Here is a 17,745-nt window from a genome sequence, read left to right on the forward strand (position 1 = left end):
CTCCCTGCTCTTAAGCGCTTGATTTGAGCATGCCAGTACAGCGGATGCAGCAGTAGTAGATGTTCCTAGCAGAAAATATTCTATTTGTTGTTTTACTTTAAACGCTCTTCTGTCGTTCTCCATCAATAGACTTTTCAAAATTCAAGATTGGAGCAATAATTTGACCATTATTGTCTCTGTACATTTTCTTGTATATTCCACTACTCCGTGATCACTACCACGTGCGGGTATGTGTCACGTTTAAAAAGGTCAAGACAAAGAAGAAGACAACGTCTGGGGCGGCTGCATACGTTGGCAGAAGAGAGACCGCTGGCAGGGCCGACATGTCGTTTACAAAAGAGGACGAGCTGAGCGACACCCAGGTGGCGGAGCTCCGCGACGTGTTCTTCAAGTTCGACGCAGACCGCTCGGGCACCGTGGCCTTTGAGCACGTCGACGAGATCTTGCGCACCGCCTCGCGGGTCATCACCGACCCGGAATTCAAGAAGCTCGTCAAGAGCACCGTGCCCGCGGACCTCGAGAAGAAGGTATGTGTGGACAGTCACGCTATCTGGATTTCATTAAAGCTTCTAAAAGTGCAGAAATGGAATATGCGAAAGAAAATACGCAGTAACGGTCCCACTTACCAGCTGCGGCCGGACTCGAGCGACGGCAGTTAAGAGTGCAGCGCCGCTGTTCCGTGTCTCGGTGGACACCTGTCCGTGTTTAAGGGAAGAAGAAAGGTGGAACTGGAGCAAGAAAGAGAAAGAGGTGCCGTAATGTAGGGTTGAAGAGTAATTTTGGCTGCCTTGAATTTTTGAATGTACAGGGATGCCGCACTGCACAGCGACGCCTTTGTTTTTCGCCTCCATGGAAACACGACCGCCACGGTCGACGTCGAAAATTGGTACTCGAGTTCAGTAGCTGAGCGTCTTAACCGCTGAGTCACCCCGGGGGTCATTAAAGGTTGCATCAGGCTCATGCAAATGAGCGATCGCATGCAGGTGCAGTTCCCGGAGTTCATGGACATGGTGTCGAAGTACACGCGCGCCTTCAATCCGGCGGGGGACTTGCACGATGCTTTCCGCGTGTTCGACCGCGACGGCCATGGCTTCATCACGACGGCGGAGCTTCGCCACGTGGTGACCACGCTGGGCGAGCGAATGACCGAGGAGGAGGCCGACGAGCTCATCCGCGAGGCGGACACCCACAACGAGGGGCACGTGGACTATGAGGAGTTCATCAAGACCATCTCCAAACCACTGTACGCTGCGCGCGCTTGCACAGCAGTACATATGGCGAACTTAGAGGCAATGTATGCTGGCTTGCAAACGGTTGTCTAGCAATTATTCCACAAAATCGAGTCCTTATGCTGCATGTCTGTCAGTTCTATATGCTTATGTAACGGTGGTAGAGGAATCGTTCTTCATAAAACCGCAAGTTAGCACTGTCGGCGTCACCGCTGTGGGCGAGAAGAATCATGGGCTTAATACCCAGAAATGTTTCGCCACGTTTCTTGGTATTATGCAGCACCAACTAGCCCCTCAAGCTGTTAATCATGGGCTTGTCTCTTACAGGGGTAGTTGGCAGGAGAGTTGATCGGGAACTGAGAGGTGCTCATGGTATGACACGTCACGAGAACACATAACGCGGCCGCATTGAGAGGAGCTGCCAACTTGGTCAGCCCCTTCAGGTAGAAGTGGGATAATAGAATCGAACATTCCGGGGTCCTTGGATTCAGAGCACATAGAGGCACGTTCGTGCAGCTTGGTTATAGTCAGGCTTGATATTTTGTAAGATGGGGGTTTATTGAGCATATCAACAGGACTCGATCAGCAGGACTGGATAGATCAGCGGCGACCACAGCGACAGCGAACACAGTCAGGTCTAACACGCGCAGCGATCCCGATGCCACTGACAGGAATGTTCCTCGTGCACTTCTTCTTCGCAATTGCCCGCGGGACGAAGAAGAGACATCCTGGCGACTTTCGGCGTGAGCAAGACGGCAGGGTCGTAATAGGGTTTGATGCGCTGGACGTGAGCAATCTCGCGTTCGCGCCGGCGTAGATCATGGGACGGCGTAACAGGTTCCATCACATAATTAACCGGAGAGGCGCGCTTCAGAACTCGGTATGGGCCATGGTATTTAGAAAGAAATTTGGAAGACAGTCCAGGAGCATTGGAAGGTATCCACAGCCACACAAGAGCGCCAGACGGGGAGTCCGGTGTCGAGTGCTGGCTGTCATGGTTGGATAACTGGCGGTACTGTGTGTTAGCCATGAATGCGCGGGCAATTTGTCGACAGTCTTCCGCATGCTGGGCTGTGCGAGACGCAGGAGTATACTCTGATATGTCTGGCTGATACGGGAGTATAGTGTCGAATGTAGCAGAGGGCGATGGCCGTAGAGGAGAAAAAAAGGAGGGAACCCAGTAGTAGACTGCGTTGCGGTATTGTAAGCGTACGTGACATACGGAAGGACGAGGTCCCAGTTTGAGTGGTTGGTGGAGACGTACATGGATAGCATGAAGCCAAGGGTACGATTGAAACGCTCAGTGAGGCCATTAGTCTGGGGATGATAAAGGTGGTTCTATGAATAATGTTGCACTTGGTGAGCAAGGCTTTCACAACTTCACTCATGAAAACGCGTCCTCTGTCGCTGAGCAGCTCTCGATGTGCGCCATGGCGAAGAACAAATCGCTGCAAAATGAAGGAAGCTACTTCTGACGCTGTGGCAGATGGAAGTGCGGCGGTTTCTGTATACCTCGTCAGATGATCAACTGCTACGATAGCCCAGCGGTTGCTGGCCGCAGTGTAGGGAAGCGGCCCGTACAAATCAGTGCTGACGCGGTCTAAAGGGCGTGGTGGGCTGAGTAACCGCAGCAACGCTCCAGCAGAACGTTGAGGAGATCTCTTGCGACGTTGACAGGTGAGGCATGAGCGCACGTACTTGAGTACGAAGGTGTACGTGCGCCGCCAGTAGTAACGCAGCCGGAGACGAGTGTAGGTCTTGAAGACGCCCGCGTGACCGGATTGTAGGTCAGCGTGGAAATAGTCACAGATTTGCGCATGTAGCTGCCGGGGAATACCTAGCAACCACTTGCGGCCATCTGCGCAGTAGTTGTGCTGTAGAGGAGGTTATCACGAATGGCGCAGTGGGAAGCATGGCAGCGGATAGCACGCGATGGAGAAGCAGCTGTAGGATTAGAGATAAAATCGAGGATATAATTAATCCAAGGATCTTGCCGCTGCGCTGACGGCATGTCATTGATGTGAAGCGATGGCGGGGAATCGTCGGAAGAGGAAAGGCTCGCGACCTCAGCTGTAAGGGGGCAGCGGGAAAGTGCATCGGCGTCGTGATTCTTGCGGCCGGAGCAGTAAATAACGCGGACATTCGTACTCCGGAAGGCGAAGAGCCCATCTTGCCAGTCTGCCGGACGGGTCTTTCAGTGAGGTAAGCCAGCAAAGCGCATGGTGGTCCTTCACTACGTCAAAAGGGCGGCCATAGATGTGAGGGCGGAATTTAGTAAGAGTCCAAATAATCGTTAAGTACTCTTTTTCAGTGACAGAGTAATTGGATGCAGCCTTCGTGAGTGTACGGCTAGCATAGGCGACCACGTATTCAGTATAACTTGATTTGCGCTGAGCGAGCACAGCGCCGAGACCAATACCACTGGCGTCTGTGTGGACCTCAGTAGGCGCAGTGGGGTCGAAGTGACGTAGGACAGGTGGTGCCGTGAGTATGTGGCGTAAAGCATTGAAGGCATCGTCGCACGCTGGCGACAAAGACGAAAGGTCGGAACTGCCGGACAGAAGTTCTGTCAAGGAAGCAGCAATGGAAGCAAAAATTTTAAAGTGGTGAAAGTAAGAGCACAGCCCGAGGAAATCTTTGATGGAAGTCGGTTTTGGAAAGGCTGATACGGCACAACATTTAGCAGGGTCTGGAGATACACCTTCTTTGGAAACAACATGGCAGAGAAGGGTGAGCTGGCGGGCGGCAAAACGACATTTTTTTTTTCAAATTCAGCTGCAGTCCGGCATCAGATAGGCAGGTCAAAACGTGCTTCTTACGGCAGAGGTGTGTGTCAACGGCAAGCGAAAAGACGACAATGACGTAAAGGTAGCAGAGGCACGTATTCCACTTTAGGCCACGCAAAATAGTGTCCATCATCCGCTCAAATGTTGCCGGAGCATTACAAAGGCCAAACGGCACAACTGTAAATTTGTACAAGCCGTAGGGAGTTACAAAGGCGGTTTTGGGGCGATCAGCCGCTTCCAGGGGAACTTGCCAGTACCCGGAACGTAAATCTAGGGAAGAAAAGAGCTCGGTGCCTTGCAAACAATCGAGAGCGTCATCGATGCGTGGGAAAGGGTAGACGTCCTTTCGCGTAATGTTATTAAGGCGGCGATAATCGACACAGAAGCGGATAGAACCATCTTTCTTCTTCACGAGGACAACAGGTGACTCCCAAGGGCTGCTTGAGGGTTGAATCACGCCATTCTGGATCATTACGTCGACTTGCTCTTCAATAGCCTGGCAGACACACAGTTGCAGTTGCAGAATAACAGTTGCAGACACACGATAGGGGCGCTGCCGCAGTGGTGCGTGGGGGCCGGTGCCGGTGTCGATGCGATAAGTGACTGTAGAAGTTTGGCCCAAAGAACTTTGATGAGAGTCGAATGAGGAGCGAAAGTGATGTAGTAAGGTCAAAAGCTGAGTGCGCTGCTCTGTAGGAAGATTGGCGTCGATTGAACGGAGCAACAAGTCTGTAGAGGGGGGAGCGGGCGCAGGTGAAGGGGGGCTGAGCGCAGTCACAGCAGAGTGCGGCGCGTAGTCAAGTTCCTCAGAGATCAAAAGAGATGCGATTGGCTGGATACTGTCGAGGCATTCACCTGGCGCAAAGCAGTAGGGGAGTTAAATGGGTTAGAGACCCATAACATGGAAAGGCCAGCGGAAATAGCGAGCACAGCATAGGGCAATGGAAGGCTCTAGCGGCGCAGGAAAGTATGGACTGGTGTGAAGAGAACAGTGTAATCGCTAACAGAGGCACAAGCGACACGAACAAGCACAGAAGAGCAAGAAGGAAGGTCGATATCTTCGGCGACGAGTGCTTTATCACAGGAATTTGATGGATCAGCGTCTGGTAAGGCATCAGGCACAGTCGAGAACCCCACTTCAGCTCGAGCACAATCGATAATAGCAGCGTGGCGCGACAGGAAATCCCAGCCTAAAATTACAACGTATGAGCAACTTGGCAGCACGTCGAACTCAATCGTATAAAAGCAATTCTGGATAATTACTCGAGCGGTGCACGCTGCTAAAGGCTTGATATGCTGAGCACTGACCGTTCGTAACGAAATTCGCGCAATTGGCGTCTTCACTTTCTTTAAAGTGCTACATAGTTTTGCGTCCATAACCGACATCGCAGCACCAGTGTCTTTTATAGCCATGACAGCAACGCCCTCGACGAAAACTTCAATAAGGTTGGCCGGCGACAGATGAGGGCTTGGGAAGTTCGACGGGGTCGCAGTTCTCGCCTCAGGAACTGCGGCCTCTAGTTTTCCTCAAGTGAAGCGTTCTGTTGACGTCGCATCGGAGAGGTAGAGCGGCGTCGCGGCGACGGTGAACGGCGGTGGGACATGGCTGAGCGCTTTGGGGAGAAATGATGGCTGGCTGGAGGCTCAGTAGGCACGGAATACTGAGGCGTCGAAGACCAGTACCCAGGATCATGAGTAGGTGGTGCCGACACTGGGAGATGGTTTCGACAATAACGAGAAATATGTCCAGCCAGCCCGCAAGTGTAACAAATTGGCCGGTTATCTGTTGTGCGCCAGGGATTGCGCTGTCTCGGAGCCGGTCGAATAAACTGCTCAGGTTCTCGACCAGGACCAGGAGGTGGCTGAACGTAGGCAGTTTTCGGCGGAGCATATGTAGGTGGTGGTCGGGCAGCAACAGCCGCATATGTCAACGGGGCTGCGACAGGCATGGATTGAGGGACTGGAGGAAGATATTCGGCTACTTGTTCTTGAATAATCTGGCGCAAACTGGGGGCTAGGTGTGAGGAAGGCTCTTCATGGCAGGACATAAGGGCGAGCTGTGGAGCAACTTCTTCTCGAATGAAGCTCTTGATTTGTGGCAGCAGCGCAGAATGTTCAGCTGCATCTGTCAGGCCAGCAAGCGACTCAGAGTGCATAGTGTTCGCGCGAGTTATGGCCCTTTGTTTGCGCAGTTCGTCATAACTTTGAAACAGTGTGACCACTTCTGCGACGGTGCGGATATCTCGAGAAGTCAGCATCTGGAAGGCGTCGTCATCAATGCCTTGTAGAATGTGCTTAATCTTGTCGGCCTCTGACATCTGTGCGTTCACGCGCTTGCACAAGTGGACGGCGTCCTCGATATAACTTGTGAAATTCTCGCCAACCTGCTGAGACCGCGCACGCTAGCGCTGTTCAGCGCGGAGTTTCCTCACAGCCGGACGGCCTAAAACTTCAGAGAAGCTGGCTTTGAACACGGACCATGATGGAATGTGCGCTTCATGGTTCCGAAACCATAGATTGCCTACGCCGGTGAGATAGAAAATCACGTTGCTTAACTTCGTTTCCGCGTCCCATTTATTGTCTCATTTAATGTTCCTCGTGCACTTCTCCTTCTTCGCAATCTATGTTTTACAGTACTTCACATAACATGCCCGCTTCATCATCATCATCAGCCTGATTATACCCACTGCAGGGCGAAGGCCTCTCCCATATTTCTCCACTTAACCCGGTTCTGTGCTAATTGCATCCACTTGACCCCTGCGAACTTCTTAATCTCGTCTGCCCACCTAACTTTCTGCCGCCCCTGCTACGCTTTCCTTCCCTTGGAATCCAGTTTGTTACCCTCAGCGACCATCGGTTATCCTCTCTTCGCACTGCATGTCCTGCCCATGTCCATTTCTTCTTCTTATATTCCACTAGAATGTCGGTAACTTGAGTTATTTCTCTGACCCACTCGGCACGCTTTCTATCTCTTAATGTTACCCCTACCATTTTGGTAGCGGTAACATGCCCGCTTACGAGTGTCTAATAATGAGTGTGAGAATAATGAGGATTGGAAAGCGGAGCTGCAAAGTGTAATCATTGATGCTGTCATGTCATACCTCTAAGGACCGAGCCAAAATATCCCTTCGATATTTTATTTGTTATCGCGTATCCAAGATGCCATCGGTAAACATCGTTCGTTGCTTCCAAGGAGCTGAAAATGTCATGTGGATTGGCGGAGTTTGCGAAGGGAGTCGCTGTGGGTGCGGGAGAGAATTATTTGAAGATAAATAGGAGAGTAGGCCCTTGCCCTCTAGAAACGTTTGTTGGGTTGTGATAAGGACAGAAAACGCAGCCTAGTGGCAAGACCTTTTCGGTTGAGAAATTCCTGACACCTTTAATTAAGAGCGTATTTTGTCCTATCAGTGATCAGTACGTCCATCCAAACCTGCCTTGAAAGTTAGTAGTCCACCAAATATGGGTTAATCGGAGAAATATGGGAGAGGCATTTGCCCTACAATTGGGACAGTCTGACTAATGATGATGATCACCTCACATTGGCACCAAGATATACACTATTTTAAGGGGCCACATCTCTGTCTTCGGGAAGCATAAAAGGGTTCTTTTCTCCTGTGATGAAAACTCGGAGTTGTTTTTGTTACTGTAAGATTATTCTAATGGCTTGATAGCGCGAAGATTTTGATATAGCCGAGCTCACATATATCGGGCGCAGTTTGTGCCGTGTGCTCGATTATTACGAACGAGGGTGGAGCTACCGTCCTAAAGTTAGAGGGGCGCTTTGGATCATTAAACATGCGATGAGGCGAAAGCCTTCATAGCACGGTGGTGAGTGTTTTGTGCGATATTTATTGAACTACGGCAGAATGCTTACAGACTTTTAGCGCCCGTTAAATGATTTGACAAAGTCTGGTAGAGATTTATAATAGGGAGTTTTAGTTCTGCGTAGCGAGCGCTACGTACGCACTGCCCAGGCACTTTACTGAACGCTACAACATGGTCATATCCGTGCCACACGAATACATTTTGTAAGGCGGATGTGCAAACGAACGCAGGATTCCGAAAACTAATGCGGCAAGCGCAGTTGCCTGTACAGCGCCATCTCGCGGTCTCCAAAAATGAATTTTTCAGCACAGGAGCTCCTTCATTGTTCTTCCTACAGTCTAGAGATACCACCCATGCTACAAAAGTGCTGCGTTGGTTCGTCGTTGTTGAGGAGGATGAGGATATATAGAATAAATTTGCCCGAGTCATGATAATGTTCCCTGCAAACATACTAGAAAGCGAAAATTAGCAATGCAACCCCGTGCGAAATCTAAATGCGAAGAAGCCGTTGGGCCGTGAGAAACGATGTCAAAACCGTTTTCTGAGTTCACAGTGCGCCTATGATGTCATCATTCGGTGCAAAGTAACGATGAACCTCGGAGAACACATTGTGAAGCTATGAAGTCTCATTAGAGAGGTGAAGAGTATTTAAATCATCGCAAACGTATGCCGTAGAAATAGGGAGAATGGCCTATGCAAACACATGGAAAGAAAACTTACCAAAATAATTTTGCAGTTTATGAAAGCACAAATAAACACAGCCAAGAGTAAAAGCAATTGTATTGAAGATAAAGTATGAAAACATAGGGTACGTAATTTTGGAACCAATCAATTTTTAACGTGCCTCGATAAATCTTCGTTCTAAAGAACTAGATACACCTGAAAACTAGCTCTCCGCTGGGTGCTTGTCGCCATCGCGAGAACTTCTCGTGTTTTCCTGCATGTCATCGCGCAGGTTACTTTCCTTCTTCCATGTGGCTGCTCAAATGATAGAAGCTTTGACGCTGAGGGTATACCCATCACGCTGCACAAAAAACGAACCGTGCACTGCAGCAGAAGACCAACAGTCCCTCTACTCCCACGAATATTGTGGGAATATCGAATATCATCTGGCATCGAATAGAGCATCGGCGGCGTCGTCGGCTACTACAATGGGTCGCTCTTTTCCGTTCTCTTGATTTGACGTCTAAAAAGTGCTTTTTGAATGTAGCTTTCTCTATTGGCTGCTTACTTTCTATGACCGGTATTATTGAGATAATTTAGTACATGCAGCAGCCTATCGGGCTGTATACAAGACGCTTGAGCGATTGGGAGAAGCACCCAGCGCATAACGAGCCTGCAGGCGATAAGTACAGCTTCACAGCACATATATTAGCGGTGTTTATAAATAGATTAACCCCGGAATGACATATTATGTTTTGTCACACACTTATTCAAAGCACTCGCCAACCTTTATTGCGAATCGGCAGCCTCCGCTGGTACTGTACTAAACTAGAAAGATGCTGCGGTAAAATGTGTTTAGATATTTTCTAGGGGTCGTCCTACTAACCGCACCCCTTTAAGACTAGCAGTGTTCTATAGATATTCAGCCTTTGAATTGCCGTTTTATATTTTCGCAGTCTGTTCTGTTCGTGGTTGCTCTGTACCAAAAACAACGACATCATATAGGTGGCGAAGCGAAGTGGCGTCCGTGTGCTGTGCGATGTCAGCGCACGTTAAAGATCCCCAGGTGGTCGAATTTACTCCGTAGCCCTCCACTACGGCTCCCCTTTCTCTCTTTCCACTTTCAATCCCACCTTCCTCCCTTCCTTTACGGCGCGGTTCAGGTGTCCACAGAGCAAGTGTGACAGTTACAGCGCCTTTCCCTTCCTGTGATCCAACCAACCAATCATATAGGTGCTGCGTGACTATATAAAACGGCTTTGAAATTGTTCGCTTCCACGTATTCTCTTAGGTGGTAAGCCTACGTTTCACCCCCAGTCATGGGGCGGCGTTACGAGTGCCTCATGTGTTTATAAGCACTACGGCCTAACAACTTGGTACTGACCACTTCATGTTGTAGCGATCCTGGCTACGAATTAAATTAGCCAGAAGTTGGTGCGTTCGCGCAGTGAATCCATAGAAAAAAGCTTGTGCGTCGCATAAGACTCAATTTGCGATTCGCGCCCTCTGTGGCGCAGAACCAAATGAATTACACGTTTTCTGGCGAAACGCCAAATCATTTGCACCAAAAACGAAAGGGAGCGAATATACTTCGAGTTTTCTGCTTAGCATGCGGCCATACAGACGAACGTGTCTGTCGCACTTTCTCACACACAGCGAGAGCAACACGCAGACGTTTTAGCGAACGCACGCAGAGGTTGGGACTTCTGCGTACGCAAGCAACACATGCGCAGTATGCAAGAATCGTGCTGCGTATGAAACATGTGCAGCAAGCAGCACGCAGGCCACTTACGTACGCAGGGGCTCTGCTTACGCTTACGTATGCAGTACTAAATCTCTAATGTTCATTCGTGTATTTGACACTTTCTGCGGACGGACGCACGCACATGTAGATCCGCGCTCATGAGCCTATAGGAAGCTTTCATGAACGCTGAAAGCGCTATGCATTCTGGGTAATCGGTGGAATTTCGCCATTGTCCTGTACAGTGCAGCAATGGACCATGGAGGGGCCGCGCAAATAGTGCCAAAGTACTGTTTGGTCGTGGGCCGTAATAGCCGATCGCAGACTAAAGCGCAGAAGGGGAAGTCCAGACAAGACGACTGTGGGTTGTTCATTATACCTAAGGTACCCTTGCACGAATGCATTAAGACAAAGGAACTTTCAGAACATCACCGGCGAGAATGGCTTGCACGAAACAGAGTGGCATTCACAGCAGTCCTCGTCCCCGTCACTTCGTGTCAGGTACGTTAACAATTATCAAAGTACTGCAGCCCGTACGTTGCACTGGTCAGTTTGTTCACCTTTTTGCAGCCGCGCGTCTTGCGGTTGAAGTCGGGAGTGGCTCCGCGATTGCTTTGTTTTTATCCATGCCCCCTCAGGTAGAACGACGGAACCCAATCAGGATTGCAGACATCGAAAAGGTTAGACGGCCGACCAGCAAAATGAACACGTGAAGGTAGTATGGTGAACTCCTGCAGAAATTCGTTCCTCATATGTACATCATTCGTGGTGCGCGAATAAAAACAAAGCACCGCGGGGAGCCGCTCCCGACTTGAATCGCAAGACGCGTGGCTGCAAAAAAGTAATCAAAGTGACCAGTGCGACGTACAAGCTGCTGTAGTACATCGATATTCGTTTAAGTACCTGACAGAAAATGAAGTGCCTACACGTATTTGGCCGGACTGCTGTGATGGCAATGCCTGTTGATGCGTGCAATCCATTCTCGTCTGCGACGCACCGATTGCTCATTGGTCCCGTCGCAATCGTGCAAGCGTACGTTTGGTATTTTTAAAAACCGCAACCGTCTTGTCAGACTTCACCTTTTGAGTTTGTCTCCGTTCGGCTGTTACAGCCCACGGGTGCACAGTAAACTATCGTTTTGGCACTATTCGCGCGGCCCGCTCCACGGTCGACTGCTGTACTGTATAGGAAAATGGCGCTCTCAGCGTTTTGTGCAAGCACTCCGGCTGCGTTTCGATGGAGGCGAAACGAAGAGGCATCCGTGTGCTGTGCGACGTCAGCGCACGTTAAAGATCCCCAGGTGGTCGAAATTGCTCCGTAGCCCTCCACTACGGCTGCTCTTTCTCTCTTTCCACTTTCACTCCCACCTTCCTCCCTTCCCTTGCGGCGCGGTTGAGGTGTCCACAGAGAACAAGTGAGACAGCTACCGCACCTTTTCCTTCCTATAAATCAATCAATCGTGCAAGCTCTCTGCAAAGGCTGGTTTGGTTTGGTTTGTGGGGTTTAACGTCCCAAAGCGACTCAGGCTATGAGAGACGCCGTAGTGGAGGACTCCGGAAATATCGACCACCTGGGGTTCTTTAACGTGCACTGACATCGCACAGCACACGGGCGCCTGGCTTTTCGCCTCCATCGAAAAGCGGCCGCCGAGGCCGGGATTCGATCCCGCGTCCTTGGGAACAGTAGTCGACCGCCCTAACCACTGCGCCACCCCGGCGGGGCTCTCTGCAAAGGCCTTAACGTCCTTAATAATAAGTTGGTTCATAGGAAGGGAAAGGCGCAGTATCTGTCACACTTGCTCTGTGGACACCTGAACCGCGCCGTAAGGGAAGGGATGAAGGCGGGAGTGAAAGTGGGTAGAGAGAAAGGGGGGTCGTAGTGGAGGGCTACGGAGTAATTTCGACCACCTGGGGATCTTTAACGTGCGCTGACATCGCACAGCACACGGACGCCACTTCGTTTCGCCTCCATCGAAACGCAGCCGCCGAGGCCGGGATTCGATCCCGGGAACTCCGGCACAGTGGTCGGGCGTCTTACCACTGCACCACCCCGGCGGAATTAACGTCCTTGGCACGCGTTCGTTTCAGTGCTCCTCCAAGAGAGAGATTTGCGGCGTCGCTCTATCGCGCGGCGTTCTCATAGCCACGCAAAAGCATCTGAAGTGGATTTATAAACATTTTCCTAGATTACTGCAGAATTTTTCCTAGGTCACTGCAGAATCTGCAGTGGAGGAATGCGTAAGCCTAAGCGTCGCTGTCTTGTCCACGAGATGTGTCAGAGGGATTCCGCGAGTGACAGATACCAGGCGTTCACCGGCGTTTTATAATTGGTTTACAGGAAAGGAAAGGCGCAGTATCTGTCACGCGCGGAATCCCGCTATCATCTTCACGGTAGACAAGTATAATTACGGTGTGCGTTTCACGATCCCGGCCGTGTCGCAGTTGGTTAATGTGGGAAGATGGTCTTAGGAAACAAGTAGTCTCGTTAATCAAACGAAAGCTTCAAAATTGGTCTGTTTAACGTGTTTTAACGGCTGTTCCAATACACCAGCTGCTGCCTCTGACGTCATGCGGCTCCTCGCGCATGCGTAGCTTGGCCACCGCTGTGCCACTAAATGGCTCGACCCCTAGCGTAGTGTTGCTTTTGCTGGTTTGGTGTGGTTTGTGGGGTTTAACGTCCCAAAGCGACTCAGGCTATCAGAGATGCCGTAGTGGAGGACTCCGGAATTTTCGACCATCTTGGGTTCTTTAATGTGCACTGACATCGCAAAGCACACGGGCGCCTAGATTTTCGCCCCCAGCGAAAAGCGGCCGCCGAGGCCAGGATTCGATACCGCATCCTTGGGAGCAGTAGTCGAGCGCCGTAACCACTGCGACACCCCGGCGGGATCAAAAAAAAAATTAAGAGCACTACAGAATCCACATTGGAGTGATGCGAAAGCACAAATGCTGCTGTTGGTTGCTTTTGGTTGCATTTAGTTGCTTAGTTCACCTTGTTCACCCATTTTAGTATTTGGTGCTTTCAAATTGCGCGACAATCCCTTGCTATGCTTTTTTTTCAGCCCTAATTCCAGTTGCATGATGTCACATTCTCTAGTAGTAGTTGTAGAATACTTTACAGAGGCGCAACACTTAGGCGTCTAGGACATCCATAGCATGCTGCACGAGCCGGCGCTGTTCTTCACACTCAGCTCCAAGCCAGTCCACAAGTTCCATCTAGTATGGGAGAAGGTGGGAAAGAATCCCGATCACAATGCAACCGGACATGAAAATAGGCAGTGTGAAAGGGGTGCATAAGGTGAAGGGCAGTTGGGGCATGATGGATCACGACTGAATTTGTAGAGATATAGCCGTGCAGGGGTTATGAGTGTATTTAACTGTATTTGCCGAAGGATATGAGCCTCTCGAACGGAAATATTAGGTTGAGGGTCGGGGTATAGCGCTTGCGGTCTAAGCGAGCAGCATTGTAATATTCGCTGATGATGGCGCGAAGAGGCAGTCTCGACCCGTCCTCCAAGGATCTTTGCCAGGGGATGAAAGGTGCCCGGTTACGAGGTTCATGGGCAACCTGGTTAGCCAGCGCATTGCTGTCAATCCCCGAGTGTCCAGGGATCCATCACAGGAAGACGGGCCAGGGCTGCAGCGCAACACCTGCAGCCTCCAGCTTCGTGGACAGATGATGTGTGAGACATTGAGATTGATTGGCACAGATAGCAGCCTGGGAGTCAGTGTATATAATATACTGAGGAACTAGGGGAGAGAATGGAACCTTTGAATTGCATGAATGATGGAGAGAACCTTAAGCGGGATAATATCCGGAGGGTGGAGAAAGGGGCCGCTAGTGTGTGGGACAGGGGTAGATAGACGAGGATGAAGGAGGACCTGGCTTCCGGACCCGCGAGGAGCCACATAAGAGGCATCCGTGCAAGCGCCTCCATGGTTATTGAAGGGCGGACTATGATGAGAGGCAGCAGCATGTCGGTGGCCAGCATGCAGGACCGGCGACATATGACTGGAAGAGGAAGTATACGGAGGTTAATGGCCTCTGGTGGGGAAGGAGTTGGCAGAGGAACTGGCCGGATGTGGAAAATGTTAGCCTGGTTGAGAAACCAGCGTCCATGAACTGTGCCGGAGAGGCGATCTATATATCTGTCAGTCAAAGTGAAGAAAAAGGAGACTGCGAAGAGGATGAAAAAGCCCGGTGGCTTAAAACTTATCGGTGGAAGTGGTTATGGTAAGACAAAGATCCGCTTTATAAAGGCCGTGAAGAGCTGTTGCAAGTGTGCCTAGCTGGCCCTGGGCGAATGCAAGATATGGTATAAAATCAAGGAAATTGTTAATAGCCAGCGTGTGAGCCAGTCGACCGGCGGGAGCTTCCCTCAGGCCAGATGACCGTCGACTGACAGGTAGCAACAGCCGCATGGACAACCCGGACAATTTTGGTGGCATGCAAAGGTAGGGATGGGTCGCTCCGGAGCGAGCCGGATCTTCGGAGCCGCTACTTTCAAAGAACGGGTGAGCCATTTTGCTCCGCAAAGTCGGTGCCGGATCCATCGGATTTGGAGCGGTCGTAGCCGGAGCGGCCGGAGCGGTGAGAGCCGTCGGATCTTTCGGAGGAGGAGGAAGAGGAAAAAATATTTATTTAATCCCAATAACTAGGCACTGGTGATTAGGTGGTCGTGTCCATTTCAGGCGGCCTCCTCAGTCCAGGATGCCAGCAGCTTCTGCTATCCCGCGCGCCCGCTCGATCAGCCGTTGCTGATCTTGCAGGTGTGAGCTATACAGAGCAGCTTCCCAAGAGGAGACGGTGGGGTGGGGAATGGGCGTGAAGCCTTGCGGCATAGAACACACCCATATGGAGTGGTATAGTGTTCGTTTGGTTGCTGGCGCATGATTGGCAGATCTAAGGGTACCGCGAGGGAAAGTAAAGGTGTTTGTGGTAGAGGTTCGGGAATGTGTGCGTTTGAAGTTGTCGCCAGGTAGTGGCATCTGCGCTGGAGAGGGATTTGTGTGGCCCGGGAAGTGTTCTTCGTTGTTGTCTGTAGTATTCGAGGGTAAGTGTGTACGTGAGTGGTTCTGTGGTGGTTGATAGCTGAGAGATTGATGATGGCCTCGGAGCATCTTCCTCTCCGGTTTCCGTATTAGCTGGTAATCGGCAGTCTTCAGTCTTCCCTCCTGGTGCCCGGCAAGTTCGCGGGCGAGCGCGTGGGCGCGCTTGTTGCCAGAAAGAAATGTGTGACCTGGTGCCCAAAGTATTCGAATAAGTGGCGTGTGCGTCTTTTATTTGCACCGACGAATGATGTGGTGGGTTTTGGGAGACAGCAGACCGGTTGAGAAGGCTCGGCATGCTGCCTGTGAGCCCGTGACAACAGTGCAGGTTTTCAAGTGTTTGCCCAGGGGGTTGGTTGAGATGTATCGGATGGCGAGGGCAATGGCTGTCTCTTCCGCCATTCTGATCAAGGCCGTGAGGGTGGCGCCTGTTACTTGTAGCTGCCGTCGGCCCGCGTTAAGGTCTGGATGCATGTTTTTCGGGATTGGGGCCACTTGGATCTTTGCTCTCATTAGGGGTCCATGGGCTCCGGATCTGGTGGTAAGGGGGTGCTGGGGGCTGGATACCCGAGTCTCGCGAGTAGAGAACGTCCGGTGCGTGTGTTTCGCAGTCTAGTTACTTGTCCTACCCGCTGTGCTTCAATTAATTCTTCCACCGTATTGTGGATGCCTAAGTGAAGAAGGCATTGAGTGGCCGCGTGGGGAGGGACACCCAGTGCCGTCTTTACCGCCGACCGGAGTGCCGTGTTAAGTTTTTCTAGTTCGGTCCGATTGAGGTGATGGTACGGGAGGTGGTACGTGAGGCGATTGATGATGAGCGCCTGAACTGTGTGACGCGTGTCCCTCTCCTTAAGACCGCTTCGTCGGTTGGAAACCCGTATTACACCATAGGACTCGGCGAACTACGCTCCGACAATATCGCTCTTACAGGCCGAGGGACGCCACAGGGCTAGGTCCTCTCTCCGACTCTTCAATGTGGCGGTGGCAAAACTGCCACCTCTGCTAGACAACATCCCCCGGGTTCGTCATGCTCTCTACGCGGATGACGTCACAATCTGGGTCACGGGGGGCTCTGACGGCGATGTGCAAGACGCGCTTCAGGAAGCCATCGACGTGGTCCAGATGTACGCCTCCGCTGGCGGGCTAACCTGCGCAGCGGAGAAGTCCGAACTTTTGGTTATAAGCAAGAACAGCCATAGGAGAAAATAGCCTCCAGAGATCGATCTTTTCCTTAAAGGTGCGCCAATACCAGAAGTGCAGAGGCTTCGGCTGGGGCTACACCTTCAATCTAATGGTAGAGCCACACACACAGTACATCTTCTCCGTAAAGAAATATTTTTCGGAGAGCTTGTTGCTGGTTCTTTCTTTCAGTGAACCTTTCTATCAAAGGTGGGTGCGACTTCCGCGCCATCTATTAGCGATGCGAGAAAGCAACCTCCTGCCCTTTTTCACAAGATTCGCAATAATGTCCTCGCCCTCGGCTGTCTTTAGAGCGCAGTGCGCCGTTCTTTTCGAGAGTGGGTAAAGTGGTTCTTTTGCTTTTGCTATATAAATGGAGATCTGCTAGATTGTTGGAACGGCGGTATTTTTGAAAAGCCGGTTCTCTCGTTAGTGAGTCGTTAGTGAGCCTTTTCTGTCGGAGCCATGTAAGATTTTTCAAAATTCAAAGCGAAAAAGCAACTATGCCGCTTTCCTTGTCAGTGTCACAACCAACCCATTGCCTTCGGACCGCGGGCTCACTGCTTCTGGTTTCCGCACATTTATTTTCTTGCAGTTTTGTGGTTTCGTTCCATGCCGACGAGCGGGGACAGGTACCCATACTCGTCCGCCGTGTAAAGCAGTCCATGGCAATCCCTTTGGCTCTGTATGCGTAGTATAGTGTGACATCCGATGCCACTGAAGAGGGGGGGGGGAGTAAAGAAACCTTAATTGGCAAAGAATGACACCGTTCATTGCCATGCTGCTGTTCCAACTATGTCTCATGACACTCATCGGTAGTGCATTGTTCGCTGTTGCAACACCATTTGAACACGAAGTCTTTCGTATCTCAAAAGACAATCGAACGTGCAGTTTACTCTTTTGATGAAATAGCGCGTAGGAACAGGACGAAAATAGAAGGGGACAAAGAGAGCACTGACTAGAATTATTATACATATGATCGGAAGAGAAGTGAACGAGGTCAGTGGGATGTAAGGAGAGGGAAATAAGGACCATATGCCCGTCGCGCTCGTCGCACAACTGCCGTTCGCGCCAAACACAAACATGGGATTGGACACCGTCATGAGCAACAGAGACCCGGCGACATGGATTCGACGGGACGGCTCGGGGCCATCCTCCCCTGACGCCCTCGAGGCCGGGCATCAGGGGGTTGAGGCCAATGTTGTCGTACTCCAAGCGTGCTTGGTACGCGGTGTTTCTTAGAGTCCGGAGCGGAGCCATGTTCCGGAGAGGAG

The 17,745-nt window shown here is 51.0% G+C and overlaps 1 protein-coding gene across 1 annotated transcript in view; it reads left to right on the top strand.

Moving 5' to 3' along the window:
- The first annotated feature begins 314 nt into the window (after positions 1–314).
- The window catches only part of LOC146192645 (uncharacterized), a 32,185-nt gene continuing 14,754 nt past the window's right edge, over positions 315–17,745 (top strand). The window contains exons 1-2 of the mRNA XM_084600065.1: positions 315–527; positions 984–1,243. Coding sequence (XP_084456191.1) covers positions 324–527; positions 984–1,243 — 464 coding nt within the window. The 5' untranslated portion in view covers positions 315–323. The remainder of the gene's footprint in view (positions 528–983; positions 1,244–17,745) is intronic.

This window comes from Amblyomma maculatum, chromosome 4 (genome assembly GCF_055883805.1).
Source record: "Amblyomma maculatum isolate TAMU_Amacu chromosome 4, ASM5588380v1, whole genome shotgun sequence".
Lineage (NCBI taxonomy): Eukaryota > Metazoa > Arthropoda > Arachnida > Ixodida > Ixodidae > Amblyomma > Amblyomma maculatum.